The sequence below is a fragment of the Myxocyprinus asiaticus genome, chromosome 41 (assembly GCF_019703515.2).
Source record: "Myxocyprinus asiaticus isolate MX2 ecotype Aquarium Trade chromosome 41, UBuf_Myxa_2, whole genome shotgun sequence".
Classification (NCBI taxonomy): Eukaryota; Metazoa; Chordata; class Actinopteri; order Cypriniformes; family Catostomidae; genus Myxocyprinus; species Myxocyprinus asiaticus.
The window spans coordinates 34,159,642-34,176,974 of record NC_059384.1 but is presented as its reverse complement, the minus strand read 5'-3'; the positions used below and the strand labels follow the sequence as shown (position 1 = coordinate 34,176,974).

Here is a 17,333-nt window from a genome sequence, read left to right as displayed (position 1 = left end):
AACACTGAACCGTCCATCAGCAGGCCAGTTAAGAGGATGAACTGCAACCTTCATCTGAGACTGGCAATTCTGGCAGCGGGGGCGTGGTCAATCGTCAATCCGGAGAGAGAGAAAGCAGTAAGGGCGCTTGCACCTGAGCTAGATTATGTCTAACAACTGTCTCTAATTCCAGTAAGCATAGGGAGAGTGGCATATAAGCAGCCAAGCCACCAGCAGAGACAGAGAGAGAGCCTGGCACAAGGAAGTGCATGGTGTCTGTGAAGCTGACGAGTTTGAGTGTTCATATCTGTGAAGCTAATGAGTTTGTGAAACTACATACCTGTGAAGCTAATGAGTTTTGTGAAGATGTAAGCATTGAAGTTGCCAATTAAAAGTCTTACCTGTGCCAGGAGAAGCCCATTTCCCTGTGTCCTCATTTCATTCTGCTGTGGACCCTTCCACACTGATGCTGAAACCCGGGAATATAAGTTAGAGGAAGTACGCCCCATGAAGTCCTCCCAGGAACGGCGGAATGGGTCCAGTGCCACCACCCGGCGTCATTGGAGGAGGCTCTCCGATTGGCGGAGGACCATATGGCAGAGTACCCGAGGGCGGAAGAGCCCTCCCACTCTCTCTCCCTTTCCCCTATGTTTTCCCCATTCTCTTCTCCCTCCCCTCTTCTCTCTCACTCTGCTCTCTCCCCAGAGCCCATTCCTGCCCTGTGGAGGTGAGGAGTCCCGCCACCGAGGCCAGTTCCCCACGAGCGGGGGTTTGAACTGCCCACAGCATCGACAGTGCCCCACCACTCTCCCCCTCAGGTGGAAGTGTCCGCCGACGCAGGTGCGGGCGTGGCGCCTGGGCTGGCCTGCTGGAGTTGCAGGGATCCGGGACACTTCCGGGATCAATGCCCTGTGAAGGAGCTGTGGACGGTGGTCCGGATCCCCAACACTCCGCAGGCTGCCCCCGATCGGGCCGGAACATACCGGATACCGGTAAGAGTCAAGCATGCCTTTGACCAAGTGAGAGTGATCAATGGTCAACAACTCCGGCCGAATGTCACACTTTCATATCCCTATTTCACAATTATAAACGAGCGGTTTTATAGAGTGACGCAGGACGCTCAAACAAAGTTAGATACAACCCAACTCTTAATACCAGGGAGCCGTCGGGAAATGGTGTTCCAGGCGGCTCATTATAATCCCATGGCGGGTCATCTAGGGAAAAGAAAAACACTGAACCATCTAATAGCCCGTTTTTATTGGCCGGGCATTGGCGGCAATGTCCACAGGTGGTGTGCGGCTTGCCGTGAATGTCAGCTGGTGAACCCGCCGGCCACCCCAAAAGCGCCATTGCACCCCCTTCCGCTGATCAAGGTCTCCTTTGAGAAAATTGGCATGGACCTCGTCGGGCCATTAGAACAGTCAGCACGCAGACACCACTTTGTATTGGTCCTAGTGGACTATGCAACGCGATATCCAGAAGCAATGCCCGGAAGCAGTGCCCCTGCGCAACATCTCCGCACGCAGTGTTACGGAGGCACTCTTCAAAATAAATTTCACAGATGGGGATTCCGAAAGAGATCCTCACCAATCAGGGCACAACCTCACCAATCAGGACACTACGCAAACTTTACGAATTATTGGGCATTAAGTCAACTCGCACCAGCCTTTACCATCCACAAACAGATGGCCTGGTGGAGCGATTTAATAAAACCCTTAAGAACAAATTCGTAAGTTTGTGCACGAGAATGCTAGACATTGGGACAAATGGCTCGATCCCGTTATTCGCAGTACGAGAGGTCCCGCAAGCCTCCACTGGGTTTTCCCCATTCGAGCTGCTGTATGGGCGGCACCTGCGCGGCATGCTTGATGTCATATGCGAAGCTTGGGAGGAGTGACCATCAAACAGTAAGAATGAAATTCAATACATTCTTGATCTTAGAGCAAAACTCCACACCTTGAGACAACTAACACAGGAGAATTTGCTCCAAGCTCAAGAACGACAGAGCCGAGTGTATAACAGGGGAACTCAGCTACGGAAATTTGCACCAGGAGATAAGGTACTTATATTACTCCCAACATTGAGCTCCAAATTATTCACCAAGTGCCAAGGACCCTTTGAGGTCACATGATGAGTGGGGGATCTCGATTATGAGGTAAAGCGAACCGAAGGATTGCAAATTTTAAGACATTTTCTTAATCAACAATCGTTAATGTTAATGAATGAAAATTGATAAATCATTAACAATAATAAACTGTAAGTGGTGTAAAATGCAAGACACATATTTTTCTTCAATCAAAGCTTTATTTATACAGTTTGATTTTTGACTGACCAATGGTTCTAACAGAAACTTGAAAACGTCAACATCAGAAAAAAATCCTTACTGTACACTGTAAAAGTTGTCATTACTGGAAATATCAAGTTGTCTTCATAAGTTTTACTTGAAATGTCAGGTTTTGGGCTCATACACTCAAATATTTAAGTTCACTGAACTTATCTTAAAAAAAAAAAAAAAAAATCAACAGACTTGAGATTTTAAGTGTACATAACTCAAACTTTTGAGTACACAATTGAGGCTATGGGGAATAACCATAATGCTTTGTGCTTGAATTAATTATGTTTCTTTGGTCAAAGGGAAGTCATGGGGGCATTTAAATAGTTGGAAATAAGGTTTTAGCTCTTTTGTAGTATTTTGTTGTTTTGTTGCAAATAGTTGTTTCATGTGGTGGTCACCATTAGTGTGATCAGTGTCCCATTTGGTCAAGTTGGACCCTGTTGACTAATTCTCTTTGTGCATATGCAGTTAAAAGTGCAGGTAAATATGCATTTCTTTGGAGAAGTTTATTAAATGACCGACCTAGAATCAGTTATGATCTTTATTTGAGCTGTGCTATTGGTTGACCTAAAATTGAATCAATTGAAATTATTAACAACAGTAGAAACAACATTTAAATAGCAAATCTGAGTTAAGCCTACTCGCATCTTAATGCGAGCAGACTTAACCTAAAAAGTTCATTCTATATGAACACCAATTGAAATTAATTGCATACGTTTTGGATATGCCATTACTCAGTTCAATTGAGGGAATTAGTTTACTCAATCAAATGAGTAGAGTCAAGTAGGGTCAGGGTTTTCAGTGTAGGAAGAAACATGAAAACATGAAACAGCCACCAAAGCAAGCATGTGCATGCAGCCTACTGTTTAAATATATATTAAATAAATACACTTAAGAAATACAAGTATTGGTATTTTATTTTAAATATATATTTATTACATTTAGGCTGTTTAATATGAATGTGAATTGTTTAATTTACTGTTATTGTATTACATAAGTGTATAGAAGACACAGGCTCGAGTTCATTAGATCTTCATGTTGTAGATCGTGAGATATTTCAGACATTACTTTTTTTTATTTGAACTTAAGTCAAATAACATGTTGTGTGAATGCAGTTAATAAGATGCCTCTACACTAGTGACAGTGAGATTTGAGATGAATGTACCTGCATGCTCTCCCGGTGTGAATTGACATGATTGTTGGTGTGGATGATACAGGGAGACCGGTGGATCAACAATGCTTGTTGTCATGTACTGTACTAACACACCATCACAGTTTATGCAGTAAACGTAATGTTCATCTATGGACAAACGCTCAATTGAGCCCGCTTCATATTTACAAGCAAGGAAATGAAGTATACGCATCTGTGTTTTTTATTCTGTGATGCTGACAGGACTCGACATGCAGCATGCAAGCGGCAGTGCGGCCTCTATTGGCGGATGAATGTATAGACAGACTATTCACTATCTGCTTGCATAATTACTGAATGCATTTGTGCTGAAATTGATTAAAGGGATAGTTCACCCAAAAATAAATTCTCTGATAATTTAATCACCCTCATGCCATTTGAGATGTGTACTGTATGACTTTTTTTTCTGTAGAAAAAGATCCAGGCTCAACAGGTCTTTTGAATGGGAGAGGATGTTGATTAGATATTTGTAGGTCCAAAAAGCACAGACAGTCAGCATAAAAGTAATCTATCCTGTCTCCAGCGGTGACATTAATGTCTTTTAAAGTGAATCGGTCACTTTGTGTGCGAAAAAGAACAATATTTAAAGGAGCAATATGTAATATATTTACTGTACTAAAGCATAAAATTATCATAACATGTTATCAGAGATTTAGGAAACATGCCAAGTTGAAATACTGGCTTCTCCGAAAACAATGCTACTGCCAGTATATTCTACTTTGAAATGTACATTCCAGGCCGAAATTTCTGTTTGTGTTTTGGCCTGTGTGATCCCGCCCACTGCCCATTTCCCAATAGTATTTCAACACCCTTGGTTGCCAGATTTGAAACAAGTTAGCGGGCAAACACAGGGGATCAAATCATGATTGACGTATGCACACCCCTGGCACAGAATAAAAGATTGATATTTTGATTTTAAGAATCGATATTGGGATTGTTCAAATGAAGATCACAATTAATCAGAAAATCGATTTCTTACTCAGCACTAAAGCAGTGCTAACCCACTTTAAAAATTTCATGTGTGAAACTGTGCTAAACCCAGCAGGGCTCGACAAGGACTGCCCGATGGCCCAGGGCCAGTGTGAGAAAGATTCAGGCCAGTTGCTAGAACTGTCACTTGCCCGATCGGGCCAGTGCTGCATTTATAACATTAGGTCAAGCAAACAACAAGCGAGAGAGGACAAAAATTACACAAAGTGAACAAAGTCTTCTAACAGAGGAGCGAGCGATTACTTTTCTCTCTCGCAAAGACGCGCAAATGCATAATATACTGGACGCGCCAAGGCACAGTCGCGTGCACACACAAGATCGTGCTGACACCGAGCGCACTCTCCTAGCACTGTCCTAGCTCTTTCACAATGTGTAGAAAATAGCAGGAAAAAACCCACTTAATGAATTTTGTAGTGGGATTTAACGTCTTGTGCAACATTTAAGTTATCCCCGCACATTCCGTGTTCACCCCACAAGTCCCACATTTTTCGCTTTTACACGTTGGTGAAAATTAGTAATCCACACAATGGAACACATGAAATCAACAGTTTCTTTCTATAGGACTGAAAATCCATGTCTCTCCGTGCATGTCTCTCATCATCATCTCTCTCCGTGCAGCGTAGACTGTTTAACATGCATGTGCTCTCATAAAGGGATAGAGCGCTAGTTTTATTCCCACTGTAAATAAAACATTTTCTTTCATTAATTCACCTTTAGAGATGAAGCGCCAAATGAGATGTAATAAACTTTGCTAAACTCCAGTTATACATGTGTCTGGAAATCACAAGCTGCTCAGTATCCAACATGTAAGTATACCTAATTAAATGTAATGTTTCAAAACGTAAACATTAATTCGACATGATAATGCCATTTGATATGAAAAGAAACAAGATCACTATGGCTATTATTATCAGAGCTGTTCAGCTGCAGGGTGAAGATGAATATTTGAAACAGTCTACTTCATATCATCCTCATAAAACACCTGTTATGTGTCTCATTTCTGGACCATACAGGTATTTTTGTTTTTGTTCTTTTTATATCAGTCAGTGTTGGTCTAGTTTGGGTTGTCTGATTTCATGTTATATACACATTGTTAATTCACAGATTAGTCACATATTCCTTGTTTTTGTGTTGACTTTTGTTGAAATTCTTGTTTAGTTCCTGATAGTTTGTAGTCCTTCTGTAGTTTCATTTTATGATTGGTTTTCATTTGGATTTGGTTATTGTTTATTTTTGGTTTCCATTAAAAGCTGCATTTAGATCCTCATTCCACGTCTGCCTCATTACAGAAAGACTGACCATCCGAAATGGATCTAGCAGCGTGCTTTGTCCAGTTGAGCCGAGCAAACTTACCAATTAGAGAATACTCTCACCTGTTTAGCACCATTGACAGACACACAGGATTTACCGAATCCCACATGAAGTCCTTGTATCAGATCGGTCTCCTAGCTCACAAGTGGAGGGAATTGCCGGAGACCGGTGATTACACATGGGAGAAATATGTGGAGTTAATTTTAGAGACAATAGCTTCAGAGGAACCTCCTCTCTCAACCCTGGTTCTGGTTTCCGAGTCTTCCACACCTTAGCCTGTTCCACGCCATACCACAACCCAGCCTCCCACGGCCCTTGTTTCCAAGTTAAATTATCCACCACTTATGTTTGTGCGTAGGGTCACGAAGACCCTTCCTCACTGCTTGTCAGTACTCACGCCTGCCACGGCCAATGAGCCTACGCCCACACCCACGCCTGCCACGGCCAATGAGCCTACGCCCACGCCTGCCACGGCCAATGAGCTAGAAGCCTCGTCCGTCCCAGAGCCAGCCTCGTCCGTCCCAGAGCCAGCGTTGCCAGCCTCGTCCATCCCAGAGCCAGCGTTGTCAACTTTGGCCATCTGGAGGAGAAGAAAAGTTTCTGTTCCCAAGTCTCTTCCCGTGTACACGACCACGGATGTTGTTCCCGAGTTTCTGCCCATGTTCACGACCACAGAGGTCGTTCCCGAGTCTCTGCCCATGCCCACGACTACAGAGGTCGTTCCAGAGTCTCCGCCCATGCCCACAGAGGTCATTCCTGAGTCTCTGCCCATGTTCTCGACCACAGAGGTCGTTCTCGAGTCTCCTCCCATGAACACGACCATGGAGGTTGTTCCCGAGTCTATGCCCATGTTCGCGACCACGGAGGTCATTTCCCATTCATCCAGGACTCTTTGTCTCGAGCCTGCCACGGCTCCGCCTTCCACGGCTTCACCCCTCGAGCCTGCCACGGCTCCGCCTTCCACGGCTTCACCCCTCGAGCCTGCCACGGCTCCACCTTCCACGGCTTCACCCCTCGAGCCTGCCACGGCTCCACCTTCCACGGCTTCGCCCTACCTGTTTTACCCCACACTCCATGGACAATTTGTTTTTGTTTTTTTTTGGAGCGTCTGGAATCCGCTCCTTAAAAGGGGGGCTCTGTCACATATTCCCTGTTTTTGTGTTGACTTATGTTGAAATTCTTGTTTAGTTCCTGTTAGTTTGTAGGCCTTTTGTGGTTTCATTTGTGGCAGAATGATCCACCCCTCTGGCTCATCATCGTCGCCCCACTATTCCCCCTTGGACGCTTTATCACCCCTTTTGGACATTTTTACGTTTATTATTGTTTCCAATAAATGCCTCTCCAAGGCTTGACACCAAACCCACTGTGTCTGTCTCTTGCTCACCCTGCCACACGTTATGATTGGTTTTCCCCTGATTGTTTTCCCCAGGTGTTCCTCGTTTCCTTGTTTGCCCATGTGTATTTAAGCCCTTGTTTGCCCCGGTTTCTTTGTCAGTCTTCACATGTGTTGTCATGTTCTGTGCTTGGTTTCCCGTGTTTTGTTTCATTCTATTCTGAGCTACTTTTTTTTTTGGTTTCCATTAAAAGCTGCATTTAGATCCTCATTCCACGTCTGCCTCGTTACACCTAATATCTACCTACTGTATATTACACATCACAACTGATTTAGTAGTAAGTCTGTTCTCACAGCCAATAATCAAATCTTCGGACATATTTTTTAAAGCCATGATTGTAAAAACAGCTATTTGTCATTTTTGTGTTGGGTCCAGTGAAAATTTTGGCAGGGCCAGTAAAAATCTGAAGCACTGGCCCAACCGGGCCAGTAGAAAAAATCCTTAGAGTTGAGCCCTGCCTAGGGTTACAGCAAAAGTGGCATTGACCCAGTGATGAAAATGATGTTAACCTAAGGTTAAGCATAGTTTGTAGAGCTTTTCACACATTTACGTGTCAGCATTTTCATTTCAATTAAACATGAAAATTCTGCTTTGGACTACAAAATGATCAAACTAGTTTTAATGTAAATAGTTTTGGTACATGAAGAAGCCTTCACAAGTGCTAATTTTGATTGCAAGGTTGTGTCATATACAGTGGCCCCAAAAAATCCAAAATCTAAATCCTTATACACTAGTCTTCCTGAGGGTAGCTTAGGGTTTGGCTTAAACTGTCCCTTTAAGCCAAAAATGCATGAATATATTTGCATATAGTATTGTCGCTTTTTGGATGCTTTGTTACGAACTCAAGGACTACTCTTGCTCACCACCAGAGGTCTCCCTCACCCGAGTTCTGAGGGCACCACAAACTACACTTCCCAGTATGCCAACCTGGACTGATTACACTCACACCTATTCCCTATTTCATAGGCTATTTAAGCGCTGTTCAAACAATAGTCATTGCAAAGTCTTGTTTTGATCCTGCTAACATTTCTGAGCATTTACCTCTGTTTATACTGCCTGCCTGCATTTGACTTCTGCCTGTTACCCACCGTTTATACTGCTGCCTGCCTTGTTTACCTATCGTTTACCTGGACTCTTACTGTGATTGTTTGCTGCCTGCCCTGAACTTTGCCCGTTTATGACTACGTCTCTCGTCTGCCTACGCTGTTCCATTACTGGTGATTTACCCTGCCTGTCTGTGTATGAGTTGCACATTTACTATTAAACCGCATATGGATCTTAACCTCCGTTCTCCGGAGTCTGTTTTACAGAAGACTTTGCCAACTACAGATCCAGCGGACTGGGCTACCGCTATATGGTCTTGTGAGGGTTCGAGGTCCTCCTCACCATTCCAGCGATTGTGCTATTGAACTGTTGCCCGGCACTACATTACCACAAGGCATGATCTTTACTTTGTCTGAACCCGAGTCTGAGGCTATGAAAAACTACATTGAGGAAGAACAGCTTCAGCGGCAGCTGGGTTCTTCTTCTTTGGCAAGAAGGATGGTGGGCTCCGTCCTTGCATTGATTACCGTGCTCTCGATGACATTACGGTAAAGTTCCATTATCCTTTACCTCTGGTTCCAGCAGCACTTGAACAGTTACACACCGCAAGATACTTTACCAAGCTCGACCCTCGCAGTGCATACAACCTCATACGCATCAAGGAGGGGGACAAATGGAAGACAGCATTCTCCACCAGCAGTGGCCACTACAAATATCTGGTCATGCCTTTTGGACTGGCCAACAGTCCTTCGGTCTTCCAGTCATTCATTAATGATGTCTTCAGAGACATGCTTAACTGGTGGGTTATTGTCTACATCGACGATATCCTTATTCAAACTCTCTGGAAGAACATCACCCATGTTCGAGCAGTCCTTCAGTGTCTGATCCACCACCAAGTCTACGCCAAAGCCGAGAAGTGAGTTCCATCAGACCTCTGTGTCTTTCCTTGGCTATGTCATCAGCCCAGAGGGGGTAACCATTTAGTATGTGCGGTACTAAACTGGCCTCAACCTACTTCCGTGAAGGAGTTGCAATGCTTCCTAAGGTTTGCCAATTTCTACAGGCAATTTATCCGAAATTTCAGTTCAGTCGCTGCCCCGCTGACGTCCATGTTAAGGGGAGGGGGCTCCAAACTGTGATGGCATGCAACGACCCTCCAAGCCATCAAGAACCTGAAGTCTCACTTCACCTGCACCATCCTGACCCCAACACTCCTTTCACGGTTGAAGTGGACGCCTCTAACATGGGAATCGGAGCCATTCTCACAACATCATGGAACGTCCCTGAAACTCTACCCTTGCGCAAACTTTTCCCGTAAGCCATCTCCTGCAAAGCAAAACTACGATGTGGGCAACCGAGAATTGCTGGCTAACAGACCATCGAAACCTTGAATATCTACACTCTGCTAAAAGACTGAATCCAAGGCAGGCTAGGTGGGCGTTGTTCTTTACTCGATTCAGTTTCACCATTACCTATCGTCCAGGTTCCAAAAATTCCAAAGCCAATGCTCTCTCGTCTGAGTCTGACACGCAGAACCAGACATCTGAACCCATCATCCCCACGTCACTAGTCTTGACTCCGGTTCAATGGGATATTATGACCGAAATCGCCCAAGCTCAGATTCAGGACCTGACATCCCCTGACTGCCCTCCTGAGAAAACCTACGTTCCACGACTCCTTCGAGAAAAGACCTTACAATGGGTCCATACTACCACCAGTTCCGGACACCTAGGTATCGCAGCCACACTACAACTGCTTTGGAACCATTTCTAGTGGAACACTATGCAGGCGGAAACCATTGCTTACATCATCAACTGTCCCACCTGTGCAGCAAACAAATCCTCCAGGCAACTTCCTGCAGGACTCCTCCAACCTCTACCAATTCCCCATCGTCCTTGGTCTCACATCACCATCACTGATCTCCCTTTCTCTCAATGTAACACCGTCATTCTTACTGTCATTAATCGATTCTCTAAGTCATGTCGATTAATCCCTCTGCCCAAGCTCCCCACAGCCTTTGAGACTGCAGAACATCTAATGCATCAGGTGTTTCGCTTCTACGGATTACCTGAAGACATCGTCTCCGACAGGGATCCACAGTTTACATCCTGGGTCTGGAAGGCGTTCTTTCAACAACTCAACATCAACATCAGTCTCACTTCAGGTTACCATCCTCAATCAAACGGCCAGACAGAGCGCATAAACCAGGAGATCACGTGCTTTCTCAGAATCTAATGTCACCAGAACCAGGCTGACTGGAGCCGTTATCTACTTTGGGCCGAGTACGCCCAGAACTCCCTTCAGAAACCATCCACGGGCATTACCCCCTTTCAATGTGTGTGTAGCCTCTATTCCCCTGGTCTGGAGAACCCACAGAGCTACCGGCCATCAATGACTGGCTCAGGCGGAGCGAGGAGGTGTGGGACCATGCTCATGTCCATCTCCAAAGAGCTGTTAGTAGGCAGAACTAACATGTGTTACACTTTCTGGTTGTCAAACAGTACTGAAACATGAATGTGATGAACACCACCTGTTGTTACTCTGCTAGGACACATTTGTGAACTTGAAGGAAACTGACTTCATATTCACTAATGGTGAATGGTGCACCTTCTCATACATTGCAATGGTGTCACCCTTACACCATTGCAAAAATGGCTCAGAAAAGTGAAGTTAGTTCTGAGAAAAGCTCTTGTGGCAATTGTTTGCAGATGCCACTTCCTTTGAGGTTTTGTTTCTAATGCAATGACAAGTGTGTTATAGTGTAGCTTCAAGTGTCTTTTTGGGGCCACTGAATGTGAAAACATAATTTGTGATTTAATTCACAGAAAAAGTACCAAGCCAAGATTTTTTGGGAAAATATTCATGGTGTTTTGGCAGAATGTGTTGACGCGAGGCTGTGTCTGTAATAGCACTGTGCACCTGTATGTAAGCATTGTGTTGGTTTGTTTACAGTACTGTTAGAGTGTGTTGCAGTAGTGTACTGTGCTGTGTGTGTGCACTGTTGCCACGAGGCTTGTGGCCTTTGCTCCAGGCAGCATACCTGGAGTCAAAAGAATGACAGAGGTGACGATCAGAGAGCAGATGACCAGAATAACAAGCAGTGCGATCGCTATTCCCTTCCAGTTTCTCTGCGGAGGGTTACTGCCCACCAGCTCCTACAGAAAGAGATGCACACAGAGAGAAAGCATGTGAGTCGATGAATGCAAATGTGAGGTTAGTCAAGGACAGTTGTCGGTGAGCAGTGCCTCAAGGGAAACTGCTGTTGGCCAACAACAAATTCTGCCATCATCTCTACAAAACCAGTGTCAGTGAGCATAGCCTACAGTATGTGTTGTCATTTTAAACTTCTCTGATAGAAGATGTAATGGTTAATGTTTAAAGTTATGAAAAACTTGAGGGCATTTTAACTTCTAAAGGCTCTAAAGCTTTCATCATTCATATTTAGTTCATGTTTCATGCATATGAATTATGTAGAGCTACAACACAGCAATTTTGTCCAAATTCAAGACAAATTGTTCATTAATGTTGAGCTTAAATGCTTTGCAGTAACTCTAAATGAAACAAATGTGATAAATTAATGCAACTTCCCCACATAAAAACATCAAAGCTTGACAGCAGCAAGCTATTTCCAACTACAGATAAATCAAAGAGACAAGTTAAGACAAGTTTAAATACAGACAACACACTCAATAAATCAAACCTGTATGTTCATTAAAGAAGCAGAGAGGATTAATTCTTATGACTTATGAATACCACTCATACCAACATGATCACACAGGAAATCGAGACGCTGCTTCTGAATGTTCATGTATCCTGAAATAATTTAAATAAAACATTTTTTGCATCAGTTTAAATGTGTTCACCTTTCCCTGTGTTGCTGATAGCTTGTTGAATGAATGAATTTTACACTCAAATGATGCTTTCTGACACTACACTCTCTTTACATAGGAAACAGGGGACTCTCCTCAACCACCTCCAGTGTGCAGCATCCACCTGGACGGCAGCCATAGTGCACCAGAATGCTTAACACACACCAGCCTTTGGTGGTGAGAAAAGAGTAGAGTGATGGTACCAATTCATGGATGGGGATTATTAGAAGGCCATGATTGATAAGGGCCAATGGGGAGGTCTCCCATCCAGGCACCAACCAGGCTTAACCCTGCTTAGCTTCAGTAGGCAACCAGTCTAGAGACAGATGGGTTTTTGTTGTATGAGCAACCTTCAAGACATGGGTTCTAGTCTCATGTAAACCAGGAAGTATTAGTGTTCAGTCCTAGACATGAGTTCTAGTCCCATGGAAACCAGAAAGTAATCCTGTTCACTCCTAGAAACGGGTTTTAGTCTCAATGAAACCAAAAAGTGATCGTTTTCACTCCAAAACACATGTTTGTTCTAGTCCCAGGGACACCAGGAAGTAGTCATGTTCACTCTGAGACACGTGTTCTAGTCCCATGTAAACCAGGAAGCAATTGTGTTCAGTCCTGGAGTGCTTCTCATTTCTTAAATTGTGCATCCTCAGTTCCTTTCTCCTTCATCTTTGAGCCGTGACCAAGAAACCCATCAAATTCTGCCATTATGAAGGATGCATCAATTTTCTAAATGCACTGCGAATAACAGAGGCAATAACAGAGGACAAAGGAAGCTTACAGGAGGACGCTTAAGCGAGGAAGCACAGAAGCATCTTGTGCAGAAGACTTTTGTCTAAACACCTGATGAACGCCTAAATTCTCCACCCTCTTCACATCTGGCACAACAGTTTTAATGTATGTTTCACCTTTGTATTTTAAATAAACCATAATTGTCACAAACTTTAACAGTGCAACTTGAATCTTGAACCAGGAAGTAATCGTGTTAAGTCCTAGACAGACACACATTTCCAAGTTGAACTCCTTTCCTGACAAAGCGTTTAAAATACTCATTGCTTAATCTGAGAAAAGCTTATAAGAGAGGTCTTTGGCAATGGCCAAAGACTTCCACCAACTGTAAGGGGCTGTTCACACCAAACGCTTTCGCAACCATCCATTTGTTTTTCTTTGTAAACATGTTTTTTTGTTTTTGCTTGTTCAGCATCTTGTGCAGGGATGCTGTTTTTTTTTTTTTTTTATGCTGTGTCTAATTAAAAATAACTTTAAAAAGCATCTCGAGACACCTGCTTCCTGTTAAACTGTATTTGTTGCGCTGTGTCTAGCCTTTTTTAGTGCAAGAAAGTGATCAATCTGAAGTCATCGTCAGTGCTTGGCACACATCCAAAATTCGAATGCACAGTTTTATCATTCGAATTTACATTTTTTCTTAAATTCAATGAATATTTGAATTTCTAATTTTAATTTGACAACCCTAGAAACCAGGAAATAATCAGAAACCAGGAAGTAACTAGGTTCACTTCTTGACATGGGTTCTAGTCCCATGAAAAACAAGGAAGTAATTGGGTTCACTTCTAGACATGGGTTCTAGTCCCAAATAAGGAAGTAATTAGGTTCATTTCTAGACACAGGTTCTAGTCCAATGGAAATCATGAAGTACTGATGGTTAGGTTTAGGGTTGGGGATTTGGTTAGGGGGTAGAGTTAATAAATTATGCTTTCCTGTTGAATGTATTACTTCATTTATAACTAAATATACAACTTGCTTTTGGTGCCACCCTGTGGACATTTCAGGTCTACAACACTTTCAGCTTTAACCACTGGGGTTTCTGAATTTTGGTAAGCACAGACCAATTTCACCTCCTTTTGCCAAATTCACAGTTAGATCAGTATGCTCATATGGAAGAAACACGAAAATATAGCCAGCACAAATATAAAACTGTCAGACAGAGCATTTCAAATTTAAATCAGAACAAATGCAAATGGAGTTGTGAAAGTACCATGCGCTGTCCTGTGTTCCTGCAGCTGACGTTTTTATTGGACTCAACTAATGGAGTGAAAGTCTAGCGGTGGGGGCAGCATTAAACTCTTTAAAGGCCTGAGCTCTTAGTGACCTTGTTCCTGTCCTAATTGAATAGCGCTGCAGAGATCATTAGTCTGTAGATAACAGTGGCCAGAGCCTGTTTACCAAGACACCCATTACAAGGACTCATTAAAGTCCCTTTCTCTTGATCTCTCTCTCTCTCTCTCCTTAAACACGGTCTTTCTCTGTCTTTTGGTCACACAGGCAGACTCTTCCTTTCTAGCATGCAGAAAGAGATGTAGAGCCATTTGTGAATAGACACAGCGTTTACAGCACTAACCACCAATAGCGTCTTTCACCCTCTCCTGCCCCACATATTCTGTCTGAATGATAATTAGAAAGGTGAGCACATTTCATTCAAAATGCTCTGCTTCTTAACGAAGACCTGGAACACATTAAGATAATTTTTATTAGAAATGAGTCTGATCATTGCACACACTCATAAACAACCAAACAAAACAGACAGAGCTAGACAGTTGCGGTTTACCGGTACTGACGAAGTACCACAATACCAAAAAAATTAAAACGGTACGATATCATCTTGTTGCTAATTTCGCTACAATATTACAGTATGATGTCATTAGCAAAATATTAGATCTGACCGTTTTGAGATTAAATCAATGACAGTTTGACAATAGAATAAAAAAGTGGTCAATTGTGACCATTGAACAGCTGAAGGATGTCATTTAATTAAATAATATACAGTCACATGCACTGCACACTACAGAATGAACAAGAGGTGCTGCTCTGTCATATGACTCCCCCCCCACCACCACCACACAGACGCACGCATGCACACACACTACTGGTGTTTAATTTTCATGCAGTATTTTTAGAGTATAAATGGCTTTTAACACTTAAATGAACTCCTCGGGTGCAGCTCGGAGATTTCAGCTCGCGAGTCACGATGGGATTGTCCCAGCATTAATGGGAAGATTGATATAACCCGTCAAAACAGGATGACCTCAAAAGGTCTGTCAAAATAAAAGTCCCGCTAACATGAAAGCTCTATTCAACTGGATGCGTGAAATTGAAGATAGAAAAATATAACTATTGTATAAAAATGTAATATTCAAAAAGTAGCAATAATACTCATAATAATAATTATGTAATATTAATTGGTTGCATTATTATCTGTAAGCAATATCACAAACGCAAGCAGCCCTGCACCACAGGTAATCAGATTTTTTTTCATTAATACTGTGAACCTCTGTTGTGCAGCATTTTATTTGACCAAAAATACAATTGCAATTTTTGTAAAAAAAATGATATTTTTATTTGATTAAAACGGTATGCATCAATTTGATTAAACACCATTTGATCATTACATTTAATTAAAACATTTAACATGGAATCCAGAAAAATAAAAAGTGAAAACGCATCATTTGAATCTGTAAAACTTTATGCAGTTCTTTTAATCAAGTCGTTTTCTGTGTAATTTCATAAAAAGGCCTTTTATTTGTTGATTATAGTATTGATTTAGTATCGATACCAAGGTACCAGGGCTGGTATAGTACCAAAGCCAAAATTTTGGTATCGGAGCAACCTATTACACACCTAATCGTGGCTTTGCTCTTCATTTTGTTGTATTGGTTCTAAAAAAGCTTCTTGGCTTTGTCAGTAGTGAAAAAAAGATAAATAAATATAATATTCTGAAACAGGTAGATTATTTCTGACAAAAATCACATCACATCGTATTTACGACTTCCAACCTCTCAAGTATGAACAACCCAGGTGCACTTGAAAGCAGCGCAAGTCGGTAGTCTGATAACAGCAAGGATACCAGGCAGCTAAAATGAGCGTTCTGAGGAAAAACTTGCCAGGTCAGTGGCATAAAATCTTTCAAAAATAACCTTTGAAAGAGTTGTGTTGGTGGTTTAGCATTCCCCCCCCCCCAAAAAAAAATCTCAAATCCTTAAACCAAAATGATCAATTGTAACTCCTAGATCTTGAGAGCTACATTCACCAAACACAGCACTGACCTTCAGCCTGTTCTGACTTTTCTGTCATATCTTTTCTAACTGATCAAAATGATTGTTTTTGCACAGCAGACGATCAAATATCCGAAAAATCCCATTAGACTTACAATGATGTAATGTTCTATATACAGTATCTATCTAGCTGTTCGTCTGTCTAACTTTAAAGCTTAAACGTTTTAAAAATGTTAGACCAGGCTTTGTCAAGTCAACACCAAAATTTGTCTCGACAAACTTTACCTTTCTAGATAAAAATATGATGTTTCCAACTTCATTTTGAGAGTTTAGACCATCAGCCATTTCCAATAGTCCAGTAAATTCCCCACCTGGCCTCTTTCTCATGAGAAAAATACATGAAGGACAGAATGGGAACAGCAAGGGACAATCCAGATGCATGTCATCCACCCCTAGCCATTATCATAATCACTGTGCTATTACAGCATTAGAGTACCTCACTGAATTGGGACCTCATTTGAGAACACCACAAGCCTGTATATGACTAGCTCTCTGCTTTTCATTAAACCACTGCAACACTTTCTAACCAGGAGAGCTATTATAACTAATAATGGCTGCTGTCCAGAACACCATAATCATTTTATATTTTTCACCAACAACTCAAAACAATACAACAAACCCACGCTGGCCGCAAACAAGAGTGTGCTTTCATACATACAACACAATACACAAAACAAAACACACACACACACACACACACACACGCACGCACGCACAAACTACTGACATGTTGTGTGCGTGAAGAGAGGGTACAGAAAATAAATAAATAAAATAAAATAAAAGCGAAAGAATTGATTGACAGGTGTGAAAGGAATACAGATCTATTGATAACCCCAGAGAGAAGTGGAGTACTCCATAGTTTATTCCCTGATTGGAAGAGACTACAGCTTGCAAAGCCAAAAGAAAATATACAAACACACACTTGAAGACACACTACAGCCCGAGCATGACTCAGAAAAACAACGTGAGCAGATACAGGAGGCAAAGGCGAGGTGAATGTATAGGCTGTATTTCTGTCTTTGACACTTAGCATAATCAGCTGCAGCGCTGTGGGTACTTCAGGGATATGTACGTCCTGAATTACACAATTGAAAACTGCACTGCTGCTTCCTCAACATTTGAGTTGTAGTTGAATGGAAAACAGATTTGCATCAA

At 42.4% G+C, this 17,333-nt stretch overlaps 1 protein-coding gene across 4 annotated transcripts in view; it reads right to left on the bottom strand.

Moving 5' to 3' along the window:
- LOC127431848 (dipeptidyl aminopeptidase-like protein 6) overlaps positions 1–17,333 on the bottom strand; it is a 545,012-nt gene that overhangs the window by 158,361 nt on the left and 369,318 nt on the right. For all 4 annotated transcript variants that reach the window (XM_051682454.1, XM_051682457.1, XM_051682458.1 and 1 more), the window contains one exon: positions 11,283–11,397. In XM_051682454.1, coding sequence (XP_051538414.1) covers positions 11,283–11,397 — 115 coding nt within the window. The remainder of the gene's footprint in view (positions 1–11,282; positions 11,398–17,333) is intronic.